This window comes from Dermacentor variabilis, chromosome 5 (assembly GCF_050947875.1).
Source record: "Dermacentor variabilis isolate Ectoservices chromosome 5, ASM5094787v1, whole genome shotgun sequence".
NCBI lineage: Eukaryota > Metazoa > Arthropoda > Arachnida > Ixodida > Ixodidae > Dermacentor > Dermacentor variabilis.
Window position 1 is genome coordinate 193,112,868 of NC_134572.1, and position 21,088 is coordinate 193,133,955.

Here is a 21,088-nt window from a genome sequence, read left to right on the forward strand (position 1 = left end):
CCTAAAAATAACAACAAAGAGCAAGTAGACACTGTCGAGATCCATTTTTTGTCATGACTGCCTGGGGCAGGAGCATCGTGGCAGGAGCGTAACAGTCTGCCTTTTGTCTGTGCATCTTTTCTGTCCTGCAAGGCGTCGTCCCATGGTAAGAATGGGCGCCTTGCTAGTGCATATTTTACTAATTCACCTGAACTGAATGATGTAGTGTAGAGCTGTTTTAGTGTGGCCTTATTGCTTGCTTCATTCATTTTCCTTAGTTGAGTGCAGTGAGAGTTTAAACTTTTCATGGCTTTGTTGCCAATTTCATTTTTGCAGTGAACAAATGTAAACGCTGAGTGTGAGCACATGCATGCATGATTTCTCTGCACAGGTTTTGGGATGACTGGATTCGGCAACCTGAGCAGAGGAAGGACAGAGCCTGTATTCGACCAGAAGTTTCGCGTACAAAGACTTTTGGCAAAATAGGAGTCAGCAAGTAAGTGAAACCTCGCCAAGCATTTTGCACCGAACCTCTGGCTCCCTGTTCTGTGTTTCTCCTCTAGTGCTTGGGGTGATGTGCTTTTGTATAACTAGTCAAGTTCGAATGATCAAGTCATGGCCAATTTCGGGATCTAAATAACTATTGTTACGGCCCATAGAAACTTTATGGCCGCCAGCCGGAACCTTCAATCGGGACTGATATAACAGAAAGATAAAATTATTTAGAGCCAAATTAAACAAGTCTACTGAACACAAATAAGAGCTTCTAAAGCGACTTTCCCTTTCCACTTTCCACACGTATCGAATTGCATTCTTCCAGGCATTGCATTTTGCATCCCTCTGGACTGACGACACTGCAGTCCCCAGCCAATAATTCAGGCTTTTTTAGCAGATAATTCAGACTCGTCAGAAATGCTAAGTGTGAATTAACAGTGGTCTGAAAAAATTGAGTTCATGAGAGGATATTTTTACGTGCGGCCAGAAAAGATTGTCAGTGTGTTGCCGTACGCACATATGTTTGTGTGTGACCCGGTCGGTCTGTGCTTTGACCGTTTTCATGCCGTCACTACTGACAGATGAAAGTACGGGCAATATGTGCACCAAATCTGCACCACCCTGCAACTTGCAGCGGAGGTTGACTGTGCTTCGCTAGTTTCCCCATAGCTGTCGCTGACGAGCACACCATTGCCCTCACCCGCGCAGACAATATGGGTGCAGTTAGCACCATTTGAGGCTGCTTCATACTAAGCAGCAAACATTCATAACTTCAGACAGTGAAGTCTCCGAAGACTGTCACATGTAAAGGAACATGCAACAGGATGAACACTGTGTGTGCAGGGTGCAGATGAGACACAAATGCAGCCTTGACCACTTGGCATTGTCCTGGCAATGTTTAGATGTGGGTGGTGGCGATTAGATTTATCGCAGTACCCTCTAAGACCCAAGCACATTACAGAGGGTGTGGGTACATACACATCACAATACCGTAAGCAACATTATTGTGTGAAGTAAAAAACGAGAATTATCAATTAACAGTGCAGGTTATTTTGATGGGTGGGCATTAACATGAATGAGACTACCATAAGCAGCAACATTATGATGTAAAATGCAAAAGGTATATAACAAAACAGTGCTAGTTACTTTAAGAAGTGGTTAATAAGGGTAGCCTTAAATGACTAGTCCTTCATTGCTTTCAGTTTCATGGATACTCTGCCAACTTATCAAAACAAAAACATTGCTGTTTCTGCTGATCTCAGTACCTGAATTATCATAAAGTCGGGCAGGCAGAGTTGGAAATACGAAATGGCACCCTGTGCAGCATTAAAAGGTTTGGCTGTCTTTGCATCCATGGGGCAAGTAGCAGTGCTGTGGAGCTGCCCAGATGATTTATCACCTCTGAATTATCACTTGCAACTGTATTCTGTCGGTATACCGTGTTGGTGAAGCAGCGCACTGGCCAGGACAGGGCCGAGAGAGAGACAACAATATACGACACTCGCTGTACTCTTGTGTGTCTCCGCCTTGTCCTGCGCAGCTTCACCAACTCGCACAACTTTCCACATTACCGTATTCCATCTGAGCAAATAAAACAGACATGTCAAAACTTTGGTATTTCATACATGCTGAGGTCACAAGTAAAATTAAAAGTAAGATTGCCCTCTAATAAATCAAATGTGGAGCAGGCATTGCATGTATTTTTCCTGTTAGCTGCATGGTTTAGTGATCGAGCCAATTTTCATTGAACTAACCTGTCACAAATGGTTTGCTAATTTCATCCATGTGGAAAGCAGCAGTACCACCAATGGATAATGTGTGGCTAGGTTCATCGATTCAGTTTTCTTAATATATTTCTGATTTGCTTACTGCATCATTAAGTTGGTCATGAAAAGAACACAGGCATAGAGGTTACATTTGTTGTGACCAGCGACCGAATATCTCAACCTGTGGGTTGTGAGCATCCGATGCTTATGCTTGAATGCTTTCTTTTTCTTTCAGTGGGCTTTTTTATGAAAAGCACCTCAAATTTATCCAACTCAACAAAAAGTTTGTGCCTTTTACTAGCAGAGATCTCAGCTACCTGAAAAAGGTGAGTCAATGCATACTGTAAAATTCTGAGCAAGCTCCCCCCTCCGCTTCGCGCCCTTATCAAGCACTTTGCCCAGGCAACACTGGCCTGCCACATCCAGCTGACAAAAAAAAAAAAACTTTTGTGGCCTTTTTCTTTTCTTTACTTTTTCTTTGTGAGCACATTCCCGTTAGGGATGTGGCCGCACGCAGTTTGCAGTTCCCAGACCGCTGGCAAACAGCGAGATCTGCCTGTTGCCCAGTACAGAGGGATCTTCCTACAGCACAGGGACGAGGCCACTCTGCAACAGAGGATGGTCCAGCTATGCTCCAGCCACAGAATCTCTGCAGCTCACTTGCTGCAGTTGCTGGGCTCTTTGTCACTGTCTTCTTCATACACCGCACAATCTTCAGTGCCATCAAGTGCGTTCAAAACGCAGCACTTTACAAATGCTTCGCCTACTCGGGTCATCTGGTATGTCGTCCCAGCGCATGGCAACCCAGCCTTCCACTTGCCCATGGCACACACATTTGATGTGGCTCATCAAAGCTAGCTAATGCATTTTTTTCTGTCAACCAGCTTGTATAAAACTTCCTCAGCCTATCCTTAAAGAGCTCATTTATGCAAACGTCAAGCGACTGCATCTGGCTGGTCATACCTACAGGTATGACACCGATATCGTACCAGCTGCACTTCCACACCATCATTTAATTGCCTGCGATATGAATTGACCTCAACAAAGGGAGTGTTTACATAGAAGGGCCTCTGGGCACCATTGTCTCACAATTCTGATCCATTTTTGGGCCATTTCACTTGTCATCCAAATGTTTTCTTGTGCCTTGACAATGACTTTATTCGGGAACGTTTTCCAAGTTGGCCACATCTTTCTCTTGAAAATTACTGATGTAGGCTGGCAGCTTGTGGCCGTACGCAGTGTAGCAGCGTATCACAGTTGTGCGCTGCTTTTCATACCCAGCTGGGTGCACCTTCATCCCCGTTGGACCTTTTTAGTGTATATCAAATAAACGGGAGAAAGATATAAAAATATCATGGGCAGAAATGTGTTTATCTGTGGCACTAAATAGACAAGTCATGTTGTTGAGTAGCTGCTGCAAAGATTTCTCAGATTAGTGTTGTTGTTGTTGTATTTGTCAGATATTTGTTGTAAAACATTCATTTCTGCAGGGATCATTGGACTAGAAAGGGGTAATTGGCAAACTTAACTATGTGCGAACCTCATTATTATTTGTCAATTTACTATTTGATTCGTATTCACACATGAGTCTATTCACACGAGCCTAGTTATGGACCTACAGTATATAGCATTATATTTATACACATTAGCATCATTGCCACTTGCCGCGATTACATAAGAAAAGTTCAAGGTCAGTTTCTGTGAATAGAACCTGTCTATTAAATTTTTTTGCCAACTCATTCCATTAGCACGGAAGTTTGTCTTGCTATGAATTTTGTTGCAATGAAATTGATCGTGCATGTTTTCCGTCATTGTTGCTCTGCAGAAGAGAATAAACTCAGCCTTCCTTTCTTAGTCCCAGCACAACCTTGAAACGCAATTGGGCGCAATTTGTTTTTGCTGCACAACCTAGAAGACTTTGCACTGAGCTGTGTTGTAGCACCAAAGATTACCATATTTACTCGCATAATGATCACACTCTTTTGTCAAGGAAATTGACGCAAATTCAGGAGTGCAATCATTACGTGTGTTAAATTTTTCCGGGAAAAGAATTTTTTTTTTCATACTGCGTTTGCTGCGGGATGACAACAAGTCAACAAATGGGCGGTGGTCGCTGTAACAGTGCAGGACACCAAAACAAAAATCGCAACGGGCGGAGCAAGCCAAATGTGCCAAACGCGATCCTTTTTGTGAGTAGATTGCATGCATTGAAACAGTTTCTTCCGTATCAGTAATGAATAATATTGGTAATATCGGCAAGTTTATGGCAATAACCTAGCCATGTCCTCTTTGAGGGGACAGAAACAGAGATGGGTGCACTTAGCTGCCAGTAACTGAAACACATGGCGGGCATGCTGCGAAGACTGCGGCATTTGTCTCACAGTTGAACCAGACTATATCGAACCCGTTTACATAGAATTATTCTATATTTCAAACAATTTCTGGACGTGGTATAGTTACAATGAGTATATATAGCAAAAATTGTGCTTATATCGAACACAAATAACAGCAACTCCCGATATATTGAACGTCAAGCGGCGGAAAAGTGCCCCCAGAAGTTGGCTTTCCCTCACGGTGTGGAGAAACCCGGCGGCGCGGCTCCATCCGAGCGCTCTCCCTACCGTGACCGTGCTGCCTCAAATGAGCCTTGACACCCCCCTGCAGAAAAAATTATCCTGGCCCGCCCGCAGCACTTGCTCAGACAGCCAATCAGAGGCCCTTGTGCCCTCGTCATGTAAGATGGCGCAAGTACGAGTTGTCTCGCTGCTTTTCTGGTCCATTGTGTGTGTGCCTTGTGGGCCTCCTTTTGCAGTGTTGCCGTGATGAAGCGGCAGAATTCACCTTTCGTCATGAAGCTCGGAATCGTAAATCGGGTCGAACGTGATGAGAAGTCTGATGTCCCCGCAGCGTGAAAACTGAAAGCATGAAACTGAAAATAGCATGAAAGACTGTGTTGCAAGACGATAGTGTCATGTCACAAGTGTTTTTACTTGTGAACTCTCTTGTGTTGTTTTCAAGGTGACATTCTAAATTTTTGGCCAGCCAGGTGATCAAAATTAACCCAAAGCATTCCTTCATAGCATCTCTCATTCATCCTGCCTTGCTTTGTGATATTAAACTTTGTTTATCATTATTGTGAATAGTGCAGAAAGACATGGGACCATGAAAAGGATTGAACAGCTGTACCAACCAAAAATTTAGTGAAACTGACACTTTTATACAAACAGTGGTGACACGACATTGCTGCACGCAAACCCTGAAGAAAGTGCATGAAAAGAGTAAGGCAAGATAACCAGTAGGAAGAACGATGATTGCCGTAGTCTGGTAGCCGCAAGATTTTATTAGATAAATCACTCTCTCTTAGCGAAACATGGATGCAGTGCTGATACACACATCTGACATGTGCTGTACATGAAATGCCTCGTCAACTTCACTCATGGACCAGCTCACTTTGTTTTCTTATGACATTCAATAATCAAACAGCCATGCATTCAGCCAATAACTGTGTTGAAATCCTAGCATCTGACGAGTAGTTATTGCTGTTTCTCAATAATGAAGGGTCAAGTGCACCCTGTTCTCAATCATTAATGCTGTTCACTAAAGGACAAATGAGAAAGTAACAGGTAGATGGAAAGTGATTGTTGTCTGCTGTGACATTAGCACTCTGCTGCACTGCTGATGACCTCATCTTGTGTCCCCGCCAACAGGATAACTACGATGTAGCTTTTGTGAAGGAGGTGTATGGCTCACCACTGGTCACGGTGAGCCAGGTTCTCAAGGGCAGCTTGGAAACTAAAGGGGCAATTCGCATCACCTACACCTCCAAGGAGCAATTCAAGAGTATTGCAAAGAAGCTCTCCATCATGGACGACTTCAAGGTAACCACCTACCCGCCAGCTAGTTATGTTGTCATTGCAGCCTGAACAAACTTTTAGACTATGTAAGAAGTTTAGTTTAAAGGGTCACTAAAGAATGTTGAGCTAGATTGAAAGGTTAGTAACAAATTCGTGAAAGCAAGAACAGACCTTCTGTAAGTGAAAAAGAAAATAAAAAATTAGAGCGGCACCACCTGTGGTGGGCTATGGTACTTAGGGTACCTGTGGTGGGCTATGGTGCCTATGGTACCTCTGTTGTTATATCACTGCCGATTCACAGAGAAGCATGGAGAGAGGTTACATGGAGATCACATTAACTCATCCACTGTGGTGCAGGCAGTTCAAATCAAGAAGCAGCAGCGGTACTTTTGGCAGCAATTTTTTACACAGCAGAGTGACATATTGACAGAAAACTATGATAGACGTCTAGGCGAATAATGTATCTATCTGGTTCAGCTTATTTTTTATGGTGTTTTCTTTAGTTTATAATGTTGATACGGAGCAGCCACTGTATAAATTTTTGCAGTGAAATAAGAGTGAATGCATCACAAAATGCTTGAAAAACTAGATGTTTTGACAAGGTAATTGTTAGGGCAAGGTGGTTCTGCATAGTACTTGAATGAATATATCAAGTATATTTGAATACTTTGTGAATATTGCCACAATAGTATATGTGGTAAACCCTCGTTAACTCTTAACTCTGATGTCTAGAAATATCGGTTGTCAGGATATCTGACCTGGCTTGTTGTAAACTCCATTTATTTTTCACCTATCTCCAAGTGCCTCCACACTGCACTCCAGATATCTCGAAATCTCAGCTGCAAAAATGCCCCTACCCTAAGGTTTCCATACTTTGTGCACCGTTGCGACATCGCCAAAAAGTGATGCGACAACGAGTTTGTCGCAAATTTCACTTCATTCTATGCCATTCTTATCATCCGTTCACAGCTGGCTGCTATCCAGAGTTCATGCTGAGACATTGTAGGGAGCTATGTTGATTTCGCATTTGATAAGTACGCCTTGCTGAAACATGAGCAACGTGCCATCAAATTGGCTGTAGAACGACCGAGAAGCCAAGTAGGTGCACTCTCGTGCTCCACTTGGTCGGCTTTGTAAGCGGAGTGATCTTCGTTTTGCTGCTGGCACGAGCGCTGTGCGCAAGTACCATAGCGTTTCGGCTCGGTGGTGGCGTGCAAACTGCGGGCACGTGCCGGTCCTAGTGGAGTGGGCTGTAAATACTCCAATGCAGGTGGAGCATCGCTATAACTTGACAGAGTGACTTTCACAATATTTTGCGTGGACACATCGATGCCCACGTGCAACAGCATTTGCTTGGCTCTGTGCGAAGATCACTGTTGTCTGTAGGCACCAGACGTTTTGAGTGCCAAGTCGCACAATATCTTGCAGTAGGGACCTACCGAAGATGCCACTCCTGGTATTGAGCGTCTGCGAGGAATTTAGCGGCTACCGGTGCCTATTTCGAGAGGCTCCGTGTGGTCTATGCAATGTCGGGATCTTATTTTTTTTTTTTGTGTGTGTGTGTGTGAATTTGTTTATTTTGAAACTACGCATTTCTTGAAGTTCTGTTTTTACAACTTCAGGTTAACTGGGTTTTACTGTACTAATTTGTAATTTTCTAAGGTTGTAAAAAAAGTTTCTTTTGTTATAGTTGCAATTTCACTTTTGCTGTTATTTTCACTGCCTAGCCATTAGACATGATGGCTTCAACACTGTCTTCCTAGAGCTTCTTGAGTTAAGTGCAGTGTGCGTCCTGTACTGTCCTGTCCCTTGTGCTGTTCTAAATTCAAGATGTTCAACCAGCCCCAATGCTCTTGTTATCTGAGCCCCTTCTGTATGTACCAGGTTCCCAAGGTATTTGAGAACGAGTTCGGATCGCCATGTTTGGATCGCCAAACATCATTGAGCCTTCTTCGAGTCCCTAGGCGTCACCTTTGCTGTTGGTTAAGATGGACGGCATGTGGCGCTTCTGTGTAGACTACCGTCATCTGAACAACATTACTAAGAAAGACGTCTACTCGCTCCCACGTATAGACGACGCCCTTGACTGCCTGCAGGGTTCCAGCTATTTCTCGTCTATTGATCTTCGTTCGGGATACTGGCAGATTGCTGTTGACAATATGGACCGAGAAAAAACCGCATTCATCACACCTGATGGCCTATACCAATTTAAGGTAATGCCGTTTGGATTATGCAACGCCCCTGCCACCTTCGAGCGTGTGATGGACTCCTTGCTCCAAGGTTTCAAATGGTCCACATGCCTCTGCTACCTCGACGACGCCATCGTCTTCTCGCCAACGTTCGACACTCACCTTGAACGTCTCACAACTATACTTGATCTATTTCGAAAGGCAAAGCTGCAACTTAACTTGTCCAAATGTCATTTTGGCCACCGGCAAATTACTCTTCTGGGCCATCTCGTTGACGCTTCCGGAGTACAGCCTGATCCCAACAAAACTCTCGCTGTCAGAGCGTTTCCGGTTCCGAAGACAGCCGTAGACGTTCGAAGTTTTGTAGGGCTATGCTCGTACTTTCGTCGTTTTGTTCCAGATTTTGCGACGATTGCTAGACCCCTAACTAATCTTTTCAAGAAAGGCATACAATTCTCGTGGGGCGCTGGAGAGGCCGCCGCCTTCTGTCGTCTCGTCACTCTTCTAACCTCACCACCCATTCTTGCCCACTTCGACCCTGATGCCCCTACAGAATTGTGTACAGATGCCAGCGGTCATGGCGTAGGTGCCATCTTAGCCCAGCGTTAGCGTGGCCAGGATCGCGTTATTGCTTATGCAAGCTGCCTCCTAGCACCATCGGAGCACAACTATTCCATTACGGAATGAGAATGACTTGCTGTTGTCTGGGTGGTTGCGAAGTTCCGTCTTTACCTTTACGGTCGCCCTTTTTCTGTATTCGCTGACCATCATTCTCTCTGCTGGCTCTCTTCGCTAAAAGATCCTACAGGCCGGCTTGGTCGATGGGCTTTGAGGCTACAAGAATTTTCATATTCTGTGGTGTACAAGTCTGGCCGCCTGCACCAAGATGCTGACAGCTTGTCGCATTACCCTGTTGACGACTCTGACTCCTCTAATGTTGCCAGTGCTTCTTGCGTATTCTCTGTATCACAGCTGCTTCATTCATTCATGGTGTTGGGCTGCTGAGCACGAGGTCGCGGGATCGAATCCCGGCCACGGCGGCTGCATTTCGATGGGGGCGAAATGCGAAAACACCCGTGTGCTTAGATTTAGGTGCACGTTAAAGAACCCCAGGTGGTCAAAATTTCCGGAGTCCTCCACTACGGCGTGCCTCATAATCAGAAAGTGGTTTTGGCACGTAAAACCCCAAATATTATTATTATTACAGCTGCTTCATTTCGCCGACGAGCAACGCCGTGACGTCTACATCAGAGTACTCATCGACCGTTTTCAGCACTCTCCGGCCGATGCTACTCTATGCCTCTTTGTCCTCCGCGACGGTACTCTGTACCGTCGTAACCTTCATCCGGACGGCTCTCCGTTCCTACTTGTGATATCTACACACCTCCGCTCCAGCGCTATCGAAGAGCTCCACGACGCACCAACGGCAGGACATCTCGGTGTATCTCGAACCTATGACCATGTACGTCGCCATTTTTTCTGGCCGGGCCTTGCCCGTTCCGTACGACGTTACGTTGCTGCTTCTGAAGTTTGTTATAGTTTTCGCAAGAAGCCTTCCCAGCTTCACGCTGGTTACCTGCAGCCGCTCGACATCCCTGCTGAGCCCTTTCATCGTGTCAGCTTAGACCTTCTCGGCCCATTTCCGGAATCTACATCAGGGAACAAGTGGGTTGCAGTTGCTTCGGACTACGCGACCCGCTATGCCGTAACCAGTGCTCTTCCGACCAGTTGCGCAACTGATGTTGCGGACTTCCTCCTACATGATATTATTTTGATGCATGGTGCTCCGCGTCAACGCGTCAATTGCTAACAGACCGCGATTATGCCCGTGATGCAATCGCCCATGCTGACCATGCTCGCCAACTTGCGCACGCTCGTCTACAAGTGTCTCAAGACAAGCAGAAGCAACGCTACTACCTCTGTCACCGTGATGTCCATTTTGTGCCTGGCAGCCTCGTGTTGCTTTGGTCACCTTCGCGTAAAGTTGGCCTATGTGAAAAACTCCTTTCTTGTTACACAGGCCCATATTGCGTGCTCCGCAAAGTGATCGATGTCACCTATGAAATCGCTTTAGCCACGCCCACTACGTCCTCCGTTGTGACGACCAGTGACATTGTCCACGTCGCCCGACTCAAGCCCTACAACTCTCCGCACGCCTTGGATTTTTAACAGCACCGTGACAATGCTTTTGCCGCCAAGGGGGGGGGGGGGGGTGGGGTAGTATTACGATATTGTCACGTGGTGGTGACGTTGAAGAACACAGTAACAATACTGTGAACTACAAAACTAACTTTTATTGGGTGAACCTGTGCCCACAAGACAGGCTACACTTATAGCACAACGATAGCGGCAAACACGGTCAGCGATCGGCGAAAATCTGATCAGCGGGTCAAGCGCGTCGGCTTTTATACATCAATCGTCGAATGTTCTAGACTAATTGCTGGGACCCATGTGCCTTCCACGAAGTTCTACATTATTCGTGTCGCGCACACATGCAATCAGATTATGCATGGTTCGGTCATAGAGAGTGGATGGAACCATCGATAACATTCCAGAAACTTCTTTTACATGCAGGCGCGTCCTGCGCTGTGCGATAACATTTGTTAGGCGGCGAAACGTGGTCGCCCGATAAAGATATGTACACGTGTCATTACCCCCCTCTTAAAAAGCATCGGCCCGATGCTGCAAACAAACTAAACTAATAAACAAAAGCACTCGTAGCGAAGAAAACAACAAAAATAAGGAAGTTCGTCAGCGTCCGTAAAAAGGTTTAAGGCGCACCACGTGGACCACTTCAGATCGTGCGCGGCGCTGCTGTGAATGCAAAATGCCGTCTGGCACGACGTCATAGTCCAGAGCGCCAATACGTCTAACCTTGTAGGGTCCGAAATAGCGTCGGAGTAGTTTCTCACCGAGTCCTCGTCGGTGTATAGGGGTCCATACCCAAACACGGTCGCCGGGCTGGTACTTGACGAAGCGTCGTCGGAGGTTGTACTGTTGGCTGTCGGTCCTCTGCTGGTTTATGATTCGCAGGCGGGCGAGCTGTCGGGCTTCTTCGGCGCGCTGGAGATAGGTAGCGACGTCAAGATTTTCTTCGTCGGTGTTGTGCGGCAGCATGGCGTCGAGCGTCGTCGTCGGGTTCCTGCTGTAAACCAGCTTAAATGGCATGGTCTGTGTTGTTTCTTGCACCGCCGTGTTGTAAGCAAATGTTACGTATGGCAGGACCGCATCCCACGTCTTGTGCTCGAGGTCGACGTACATTGCTAGCATGTCGGCGAGGGTCTTGTTCAGGCGTTCCGTGAGACCATTCGTCTCCGAATGGTAGGCAGTTGTCCTCCTGTGACTTGTCTGGCTGTATTGCAGAATGGCTTGCGTGAGCTCTGCTGTAAAAGTCGTTCCTCTGTTGGTAATGAGGACTTCTGGAGCACCATGTTGCAGCAGGATGCTCTCTATGAAAAATTTCGCCACTTCGGCTGCGCTGCCTTTCGGTAGAGCTTTAGCTTCAGTGAAGCGGGTGAGATAGTCCGTCGCCACGACGATGCGCTTCTTTCCGGAAGTTGATGTCTGAAACGGTCCCTACAAGTCCATCCCGATCTGCTGAAAAGGCCGGTAAGGAGGCTTGATCGGCTGTCGTAATCCCGCTGGCCTTGACGGTGGTGTCTTGCGTCGCTGACAGTCTCAGCATGTCCTGACGTAATGGGCGACATCGGCGGTTAGGTGCGGCCAGTAATACCTTTCTTGTATCCTCGATAGCGTCCGGAAGAAACCGAGGTGCCCAGCGGTCGGATGGTCATGTAGGGCGTGCAGTACTTCTGGACGCAGCGTCGACGGAACAACAAGAAGGTAGTTGGCGTGGACTGGTGAGAAGTTCTTCTTCACGAGTAGATTGTTTTGAAGCGTGAAGGAAGATAATCCGCGCTTAAATGCCCTCGGGACTACGTCGGTGTGCCCTTTCAAATATTCGATGAGGCCTTTTAGCTCCGGGTCTGCCCGTTGCTGTTCAGCGAAGCCTTCCACACTTATCATTTGAAGGAAGGCGTCGTCATTCTCGTCGTCATGCGGCGGCGGGTCAATGGAGGTGCGTGATAAGCAATTGGCATCGGAGTGTTTTCGTCCGGACTTGTAGGTTACAGTGATGTCGTATTCTTGTAGTATGAGGCTCCACCGTGCCAGCCGTCCTGAAGGGCCCTTTAAGTTAGCTAGCCAACACAACGCGTGATGGTCGCTGACCACTTTGAATGGCCTGCCATATAGGTAAGGGCTAAATTTCGCTGTAGTCCAAACGATGGCGAGGCATTCCTTTTCGGTTGTAGAATAATTGCCTTCCGCTTTTGACAACTACCGGCTAGCATAAGCTATCACATGTTCATGTCCATCTTTTCTCTGGACTAGGACAGCACCGAGGCCTAGGCTACTGGCGTCAGTGTGGATTTCGGTATCGGCGTGCTCGTCGAATTGCGCAAGTACGAGCGGCGACTGCATGCATCGTTTGAGTTCTTGAAATGCGTCAGCCTGTGGCGTTTCCCACTTGAACTAGACGTCACATTTAGTTAGCTGTGTCAGCGGCTCAGCGATGGATGAAAAGTCCTTGACAAATCGCCTGTAGTAGGCACACATGCCAAGAAATCTACGCACTGCCTTCTTGTCGATGGGCTGCGGGAACTTTGCGATGGCAGCTGTCTTCTGCGGGTCGGGGCAGACTCCAGACTTGCTGATGACATGGCCTAGGAACAGAAGCTCATCGTAAGCGAAGCGGCACTTTTCTGGCTTCAGAGTGAGCCCTGATGACTTGATGGCTTCGAGGACTGTTGCAAGCCGCCTAAGGTGATTGTCGAAATTTCCTGCGAAGACAACGACGTCATCCAAGTAAATGAGACAGGTGTGCCACTTCAAGCCTGCTAAAACCATGTCTATCACGCGCTGGAACGTTGCAGGCGCCGAGCACAGTCAAAATGGCATAACCTTCAACTCGTAGAGGCTGTCTGGGGTGATGAAGGCGGTCTTTTCGCGATCTCTTTCGTCTACTTCTATTTGCCAATAGCCAGACTTGAGGTCCATCAACGAGAAGTATTTAGCGTTGCAGAGCTGATCCAATGCGTCGTCTATCCGTTGGAGGGGCTATACGTCCTTCTTCGTGATCTTGTTCAGATGACGATAATCGACGCAGAAGCGTAGGGTTCCGTCCTTTTTCTTCACCAGGATAACAGGGGATGCCCACGGGCTTTTTGACGGCTGGATGATGTCGTCGCGCAGCATTTCATCGACTTGTTCTCTTATAGCTTCACGTTCTCGTGGCGAAACTCGGTAAGGGCTCTGGCGGAGTGGTCGAGCGCACTCCTCTGTGATTATGCGATGCTTGGAGACTGGTGTTTGTGGAATCCTCGATGACGTCGAAAAGCAGCCTTTGAAACGTTGGAGCAGACTTCTGAGCTGCTGTTGCTTAATCACGGGGAGACTTGGATTAATGTCATAGTCTGGTTCGGGAACCATGGTCGTCGGGGTAGATGCGGCGGAATCTGAAAGGGCAAACGCATTACTGGTTTCCAGCATTTCCTCGATGTACGCGATCGTCATGCCCTTGTTGATGTGCTTGAGCTCCTGGCTGAAGTTTGTCAACAACACTTGAGTTTTCCCTCCACGAAGTCGAGCGATCCCTCTTGCGACGCAAATTTCACGGTCTAGCAGTAGACATTGGTCGCCTTCGATGACGCCTTCTACGTCAGCGGGTTTTTCGGTGCCAACCGAAATAACAATGCTGGAGCGAGGCGGGATGCTCGCTTGATCTTCGAGCACCCTCAAGGCGTGGTGACTACGAGGGCTCTCCGGCGTTATCGCTTTATCTTCTGACAGCGTTATTGACTTTGACTTCAGGTTGTTGATTGCGCCGTGTTGGTTCGAGAAGTCCATACCGAGAATGACGTCTTGTGAACACTGTTGGAGGATAACGAAGGTGGCAGGGTAAGTCCAGTCATGAATGGTTATTCTTGCCGTGCAGATTCCAATCGGCGTGATGAGCTGCCCTCCAGCGGTCCAAATTTGAGGGCCTTCCCATGCGGTCTTAACTTTCTTCAACTGGGCGGCGATGTGTCCACTCATTACGGAGTAATCGTCCCCTGTGTCCACTAAGGCGGTAACTGTGTGGCCGTCGAGAAGCACGTTGAGGTCGGTGGTTCTTTGTCTGACAGCCGCGTCTCGTTGAACTGGAGCTTCGTCGGCAGCGGAGGATCTTTGTCAGTTCGACGAACATCAGCCGCACCTCCATCGGTTGCTGCTTTTAGTTTTCTGGATATGGGCTCGTAGAACGGCCCCGGGCTGGGCCAGTGTATGGCCGGCGCTGCGGCGACAGGTAGCGGCCTGGTGACGGCGAACAGGATGGTCGTCAAGGGCTCCACTGAGTGATGGTGAGGTAGTCGGCAATATCGCGAGGTTGTTCGCCTATCTGTGGTCACGGCGCGTTAACGGCGAACCCTCGGGGTCCCTCCCATCTCCCGGTATGGGCATTGGCGGTAGATGTGCCCGGCATCTCCGCAGTGATAGCAAAGCGGACGGTGGTCGGGGGCGCACCAAATGTCAGTCTTCCTTGGAACGCTGCGTGACGGCTTGGCGTGCTGGCGTTGGGGGTGGACGACGGAACTGTGTCGTCACTGGGCCCTGCCGGGGGCGCAGAGGCGCGGAGGGGGAACGTGACGGCGGGCTACAGTGGCGTAAGTCATCGCTTGTGGCTGAGGCTGCGGCGATTCAGGGCCTACTCCGAGTTGTTGTTGGAGCTCCTCACGTACGGCGTTGGTAATCAAAGCCACTTGAGGCTGTGATGAAGGCAACAGCTTCTGTAATTCCTCCCGCACAACCGCTCGGATAGTCTCACGCAGGTCGTCGGTGGCCAGTGACGCAACACCGGCGTAGTTTGTCGAGTTCGTGCGGTGGTTGAATTGCCGGTTCCGCATTTAGTGTCTTCTCGATGGTAGTGGCCTCGTGAAGAAACTCGTCGACGGTCTTCGGTGGGCTTCGTACCATTCCGGCGAAAAGTTCCTTCTTTACACCTCGCATCAGCAGGTGGACTTTCTTTTCCTCTGACATTCCTGGGTTGGCGTAGCGGAATAGGCGGCTCATTTCTTCTGTAAAGATAGCGGTGGTTTCATTAGCCAGCTGCACTCTGGTTTGTAGTAGTGCTTGGGCTCGTTCTCGGCGTACGACGCTTGTGAAGGTTTGCAGGAAGCCGCTTCGGAACAAATCCCACGTTGTTCAGGTGGCTTCTCAGTTCTCGAACCACGTCCTTGCAGCGTCTTCCAATGCGAAGAAGACATGTTGCAGTTTGTCGTCGCTGTTCCAGCTTTTAAAAGCAGCGACCCTCTCGTACGTCTCAAGCCAGGTTTCTGGGTCCTCAAATGTGGAACCGCGGAATGTCGGTGGTTCCCTGGGCTGCTGCAGCACGATGGGGGACGCTGGGGCTGCCATTGGGGTTGCCTTGGCCACAATCTTCTTGGTCTTCTCAGGTAGAAGTCCGTGCTCCGGGGGCAGCTGTTGAAGACGGCGGCTTGCTCGATGGTCCGGGACTACGTTGGTGTTCTCTTTGCGGTCCAGGCTTGGATCACGGCTTGTTGGGGGCGTCCGGTACATGAACAAAAAGCACCTCCACCAGATGTCACGTGGTGGTGACATTGAAGAACACAGTAGCAATACTGTGAACGACAAAACTAACTTTTATTGGGCGAACCTGTGCCCACAAGACAGGCTACACTTACAGCACAACGATAGCGGCAAACACGGTCGACGATCGTCGAAAATCTGATCAGCGGCTCAAGCGCGTCGGCTTTTATACATCAATCGTCGAATGTTCTAGACTAATCGCTGGGACCCGCGCGCCTTCCACAAAGTTCTACATTATTCGCGTCGCGCACACATGCAATCAGATTATACATGGTTCGGTCATAGAGTGGATGGAACCATCAATAACATTCCAGAAACTTCTTTTACATGCAGGCGCGTCCTGCGCTGTGCAATAACACTTGTTAGGCGGCGAAATGTGGTCGCCCAATAAAGATATGTACACGTGTCAATATGATCAAGCGATGCTCAAGAAACGAGCCACCGCGAGAACGATGACGAAGTGGCTCTGTGCCCTTGGCGAGCGAGTGTCGGCCTGGCTGCTTGGCTCCAGTGTAAATAGCCTGTAGATAGTCTTCTGTCTGTCTTTCCACATGCAACAATATTAACATTCTCATTATACAGTCAATCGGGCATATGTCGAACTTGAAGGGGATTGTGAATTAGTTTTTATCAATAATTATAAATACGAGACATGCCTATCTGAAGCTTACTTGGAAACTCCACTCACCTCGGTCAGTTTTCTGAAATTGTGAAAGATGGGAATTTATAGAGTTGTTTATCTTTGTTGTACACGCAAAAGTGTACTTGTTTCCTGCGCATGAATGCCGCAGACCACTTGCACTCCCGAATGGATATCCCAGTGATACGAGGCACTATCAGTCGTGATCGAGCCAGATCGGCATCGACTTCCTTGATTGCAATTGCCTCGTTAGCACAAGCTGTGCACTGGAGCCAAACACGGTCTGGAAATTCAATTTGCTTCTTCCATGGTGTTATTTAAGATAAAAAGGAAATGAATGCAGTGCAGAAGTAAACCAGCGTGTATTGATACGTGTATTGATACGGCACCATGCCACCATCAGCATACTTGTACTGTGAAGTGCATGCGACTATGATCTGCATGTCCATTATGATACGCCATTAAAATGAGATGGTCATCAGTCAGCAATGGGTTGACCAAGCAAACGCTGTTAGATTTGAAAGTGGCTTCCAGCATGCAGGACATCCAAGTTCATTCCCGCTCATGTGTAACCCTGGAAGCAAGAATGAAATGCATTCAGCGGGATTGTGGTCCCACAAATTGCACGGTGACAAATCATGCGCACCACTGCCTTGATGGTTTTTTCCATGGTGCAGATGTAGCATGCAGTGGTTCTGTTAAATCCAGACTGCACTGTAAATCCAGCAAAGTGGAGGTTGAGGTCGTATTCATTTTGGCCGCTCACGGAATTTTAGAAAGCTGTCAGCTGATGCCAGTAGTCTACAAGAAGACAAACCAGGTGGTGCAGGTTTCTCCAGTTCAACATCGCATGCCCGGAGCCACTTTGTGATGCCATCCGCACTTTCTTGTAGAATGCATATCAGACTAGGTTACCTTTTGCTATAGTGATTCCAAGCAGAAATCTGCCTTCGGCAATAAGAAACAGTCGCAGTTTGAACGAGACACGCATATTGACAGCTGGCAAAACCAAGACACATGCCTTGCTCATTTTTCCTCCACAATAGCACCGTGCTGTCCTTTAGATTTAGTGTGTTGTTTGAAAGTGTCTGCCAGAGCAGTGCCGTTTCATCAGCATTGAATATTTCAGACAGCATGAGAAGGAATCGTGGCCTTGTTAAGAGAAGTGCAAGATGCCATGTCTCTCCACTTATTTACCACCAGGGAGCACCACTCACCCCAAAATAAAGTAGCATGCACTAGAGTTGACATAAAAGAAAGATTTCTTTTAGAGCGCCGCTCTTGGGCACACATTTTTGCATTGCATGCAGCGCACATTCTTGAATGATCACGTCAGCGTCCTCAGTGTAACCAAACGAACGAGCACAGTGAAGGAAGAAAGAGTGAATGCGGAGTGCAGCAGGATGTGAATGACGGTGATGGTGAAGAGCCACAAGGAGGAAAGCGTCAGAAGTAAAGCGTAGTGCCGTGCAAGATGTATTCTGCAGCGACGATCGCTATGAGATGGTACCATAGTAGCACACATCGCAGTTCATTGTTTGTGCCATCGATAAGGCATGCGGCAAACGCATTCAGCGACATTATATATATGGAAACAAAATGCTGCACGAGCAGACGTCTGTATGCGGCGTCTGCTGTGAGTCGCGCCCACGCGTCACTCACATGCGTGGGTGATGCGCTATCTCCCAATTAGTGAGGCAGTTGTGCCACACTTCGCTCCGGAATGCATTGTGCTGCATGAGACAGATTTTCTGTGCCAGCCAATATATAGCAAAATGCAAACACATATAAAGCTGTGCTGAAATTTCGCATTAGGGAGTATCGTAATCGTCAGATGAGACAGTGAAATTCTGGCTGCATACGGCAACTGCAATTTTTAAAGTGAACGCTTTATTAACTGCGTCAAGCAGAGTTACGCAGTCGCCAGCAGTTTGACCTTCATTTGACTGCAGCTGCGCCGTAGGCTTGGCAATGCATCTTGGCACCGCCAGCTTAGCGCATGCGCTTCCCGCAGCTGGGTCGCCGCCTAAGCGCATGTCTCGCTGCGCGCCTGGCTAAAAGGAGCACCGCGCTCGTCTAGTCAGTGCGAGCTTGGCCATAGATGAGAGCGACGCCGGGCCGTCTTTTGTGAGCATTGCGCGGGAGCGGGAGGCTTTGAGCCGTTGTCGGCAAGTGGCGTCTGACCACCCCGCAGATATCGCTGGCGAGCTGCTTCACTGGAGAGGGTCCAGAACGCCAAGCGCGCAAAGCTAGCATCAGAGACTGAGGAAGAGGAAGCTGTTCAGCTTGCAAAATGCCGGATGCAGGGCCACAACTGTACACAAAGGCAGGCTTTGGAAGAACCAAGTGAAACCAAGACTTAACCAGGCTAAACCAAGCTTTCGCTTTGCATATTCTGAACTAAGCCGCAGCCAGTTTTTCTTTATTTCACTTTGTTTGCTCTTTCTTGCATCTTTCTACGCATTTCTCTCTGTTATATGTCCACGATATTAGCAGAGCAATGTGCATACAAACAACTGGCTGCTTCATGTTTGTTTTACTGAGTGCATTTTTGTTCTTGCTAAGCTGCAATTTTTGATGCCTTAAATGAAATGACCAGAATCTGTGTGAACTAATTTTTGAAGTGTGCTTTTACTTTTCTTGCCTCCTGCAGTCTGGTGTACCAAGAACTGGTTATCGTGGGGTGGTCTCTCTCCTCTACAAGGGTCGTCGAGTGTATTTGGCACCTCCAGCGGACTGGAAAGGCTACAACAAGTCGTGGTCTTAGCACCGAGCTCAACTCCTCCAAGTCTGCAGCAGTTTGTACGTGTGTGGGATGAAGCAGCCATGCCAAGCTCTCCAGTACCTCTCCTCTCCTGTGACATCTCACCATTTGCATCCCAGCATTGTTATTTCACATCACCTCATCACATTCTTTCCCATTCTTGTTTCTTCTGTGCATCACAGCATCTGTTCCACGCTGCTTGCAGCATTATTGTTCAGTTTCTTGTTCGTGCAAGTGCCTAGGATAGGATGGGCAGAAAAAAAAGGTGAAGGGGGAGGGTGGCGACTGTGTTTTGTGCCTGTGACATCATTTTACCTCTGAACATCCCCTTTGTTGCTCCTACGTCAGTGATAAGATTCTGCCTTGCAAACTTCGCTTAATAAGTTCTTTTTTTTATTTGATGGCCACTGTGCAATGATCTTGTTTTCACCTGCCGTGTGCTCCCAGTTCATGCCTCTCATGCACCTGAAACAACAGTGGTCGTGTCATGTAAGGCAGGACTGAAGCAAGTATACCTAACTGTGATTTCTTGATCATACAGAAATATATATATATATATATATATATATATATATATATAATGTGTGTGTGTGTGTGTGTGTGTGTTCACAAATGAAAAAAATACTAACTTGGGTGTGCAAGCGTGAGTGGTCAACACCTTTCCAACCCAGTCCATTCAAGATGTCTGTGTTCTGGGTCAGGCTTAATGGGTGGCAGCTCTGATACAGGGGTTTGGGTTGAATGTTTGCATATATTATGCATGCATCACTGAAATGATGCAGTGGATGATGTCCGTTTTGCTTTTAGTGGCAGTGCAGCCATGTCATAGTTAAAAAACTACTGCTCTTGCAGACCTCAAGAGACCGCATTTATTTTTACCCCCCCCCCCCCCACATGATGGGGAAAACAACTGCATGCCACGTTGAAGTTGAGGCACTTGCTCACCACGTCTGCTCCCTCTCCAGTGGTCTCGCACTGCAGATTGTTTCAAAAGTGAATGGCGTTGCTCTCTTCACAGCGGCTGCATTTTTATTTCCTTTAGTCTGTCCCAAGGGGTTGTATATTTCGTGTACATATGCTGCATTATAATGAACTCCTTTATTGAGGTTTAAGTGAACTGTTATGATGACTGATGTTTTAAAAGCACTGTACAGCTGTCATGTTTGCTTTTCTTACGTAACCAGATTGGAGTTGTTTTGACACTGGACAAGTGCATCTTCAAGGTGATTGTGGTGAATGGCAGGTTGTTGATAGTGGGATGACGTGCATGTTCAGTGTTCTCATGAATGTCCTTCTGGCGTTTCCTTTTGCAAGCGTTCAGTGTGTGCAGGCATGTGCACGGATGACAGACCGTTTCTTTATAATGAAGCTTTGCATTACGTGGAATACATTTTATGTAACTGGATAAGCCATGCCCTGCAGCCGCATGATGCGTTGTTGCCTGTAATATATATAAAAGCAAGACTGTTAGCAAATAAATATTTATAACTGCACAGCCAGTCCTGTGCTTGCAATTTTCTGAGAGGTCCAGCTTACTTGGCCACCCTACTGTTAATGGCTACTCTTGAGTTCCAGCACTCGAGAGCACTTAGCCAAGAAAGCTGCTTGTTACTCCCTCTTGACGGTGTGGGTCTCGGAGTGCATGCAAACAGCAAACCTCTTTGTCCACCCTCTCCAATATTTTAGGCATTCTATCCATGGTCCCTGGCTGATACAGGAGTGCTACTATGAATGCGGTCCTGGGTGAATAGACA

At 47.7% G+C, this 21,088-nt stretch overlaps 1 protein-coding gene across 4 annotated transcripts in view; it reads left to right on the plus strand.

Annotated features, from left to right (window-relative positions):
* Window positions 1-20,829, plus strand: part of LOC142583419 (alpha-1,3-mannosyl-glycoprotein 2-beta-N-acetylglucosaminyltransferase-like) — a 178,047-nt gene extending 157,218 nt beyond the window's left edge. For all 4 annotated transcript variants that reach the window (XM_075693879.1, XM_075693883.1, XM_075693880.1 and 1 more), the window contains exons 9-12: window positions 371-475; window positions 2,476-2,566; window positions 5,948-6,118; window positions 19,224-20,829. In XM_075693879.1, coding sequence (XP_075549994.1) covers window positions 371-475; window positions 2,476-2,566; window positions 5,948-6,118; window positions 19,224-19,337 — 481 coding nt within the window. In that variant the 3' untranslated portion in view covers window positions 19,338-20,829. The remainder of the gene's footprint in view (window positions 1-370; window positions 476-2,475; window positions 2,567-5,947; window positions 6,119-19,223) is intronic.
* Window positions 20,830-21,088: the final 259 nt, after the last annotated feature.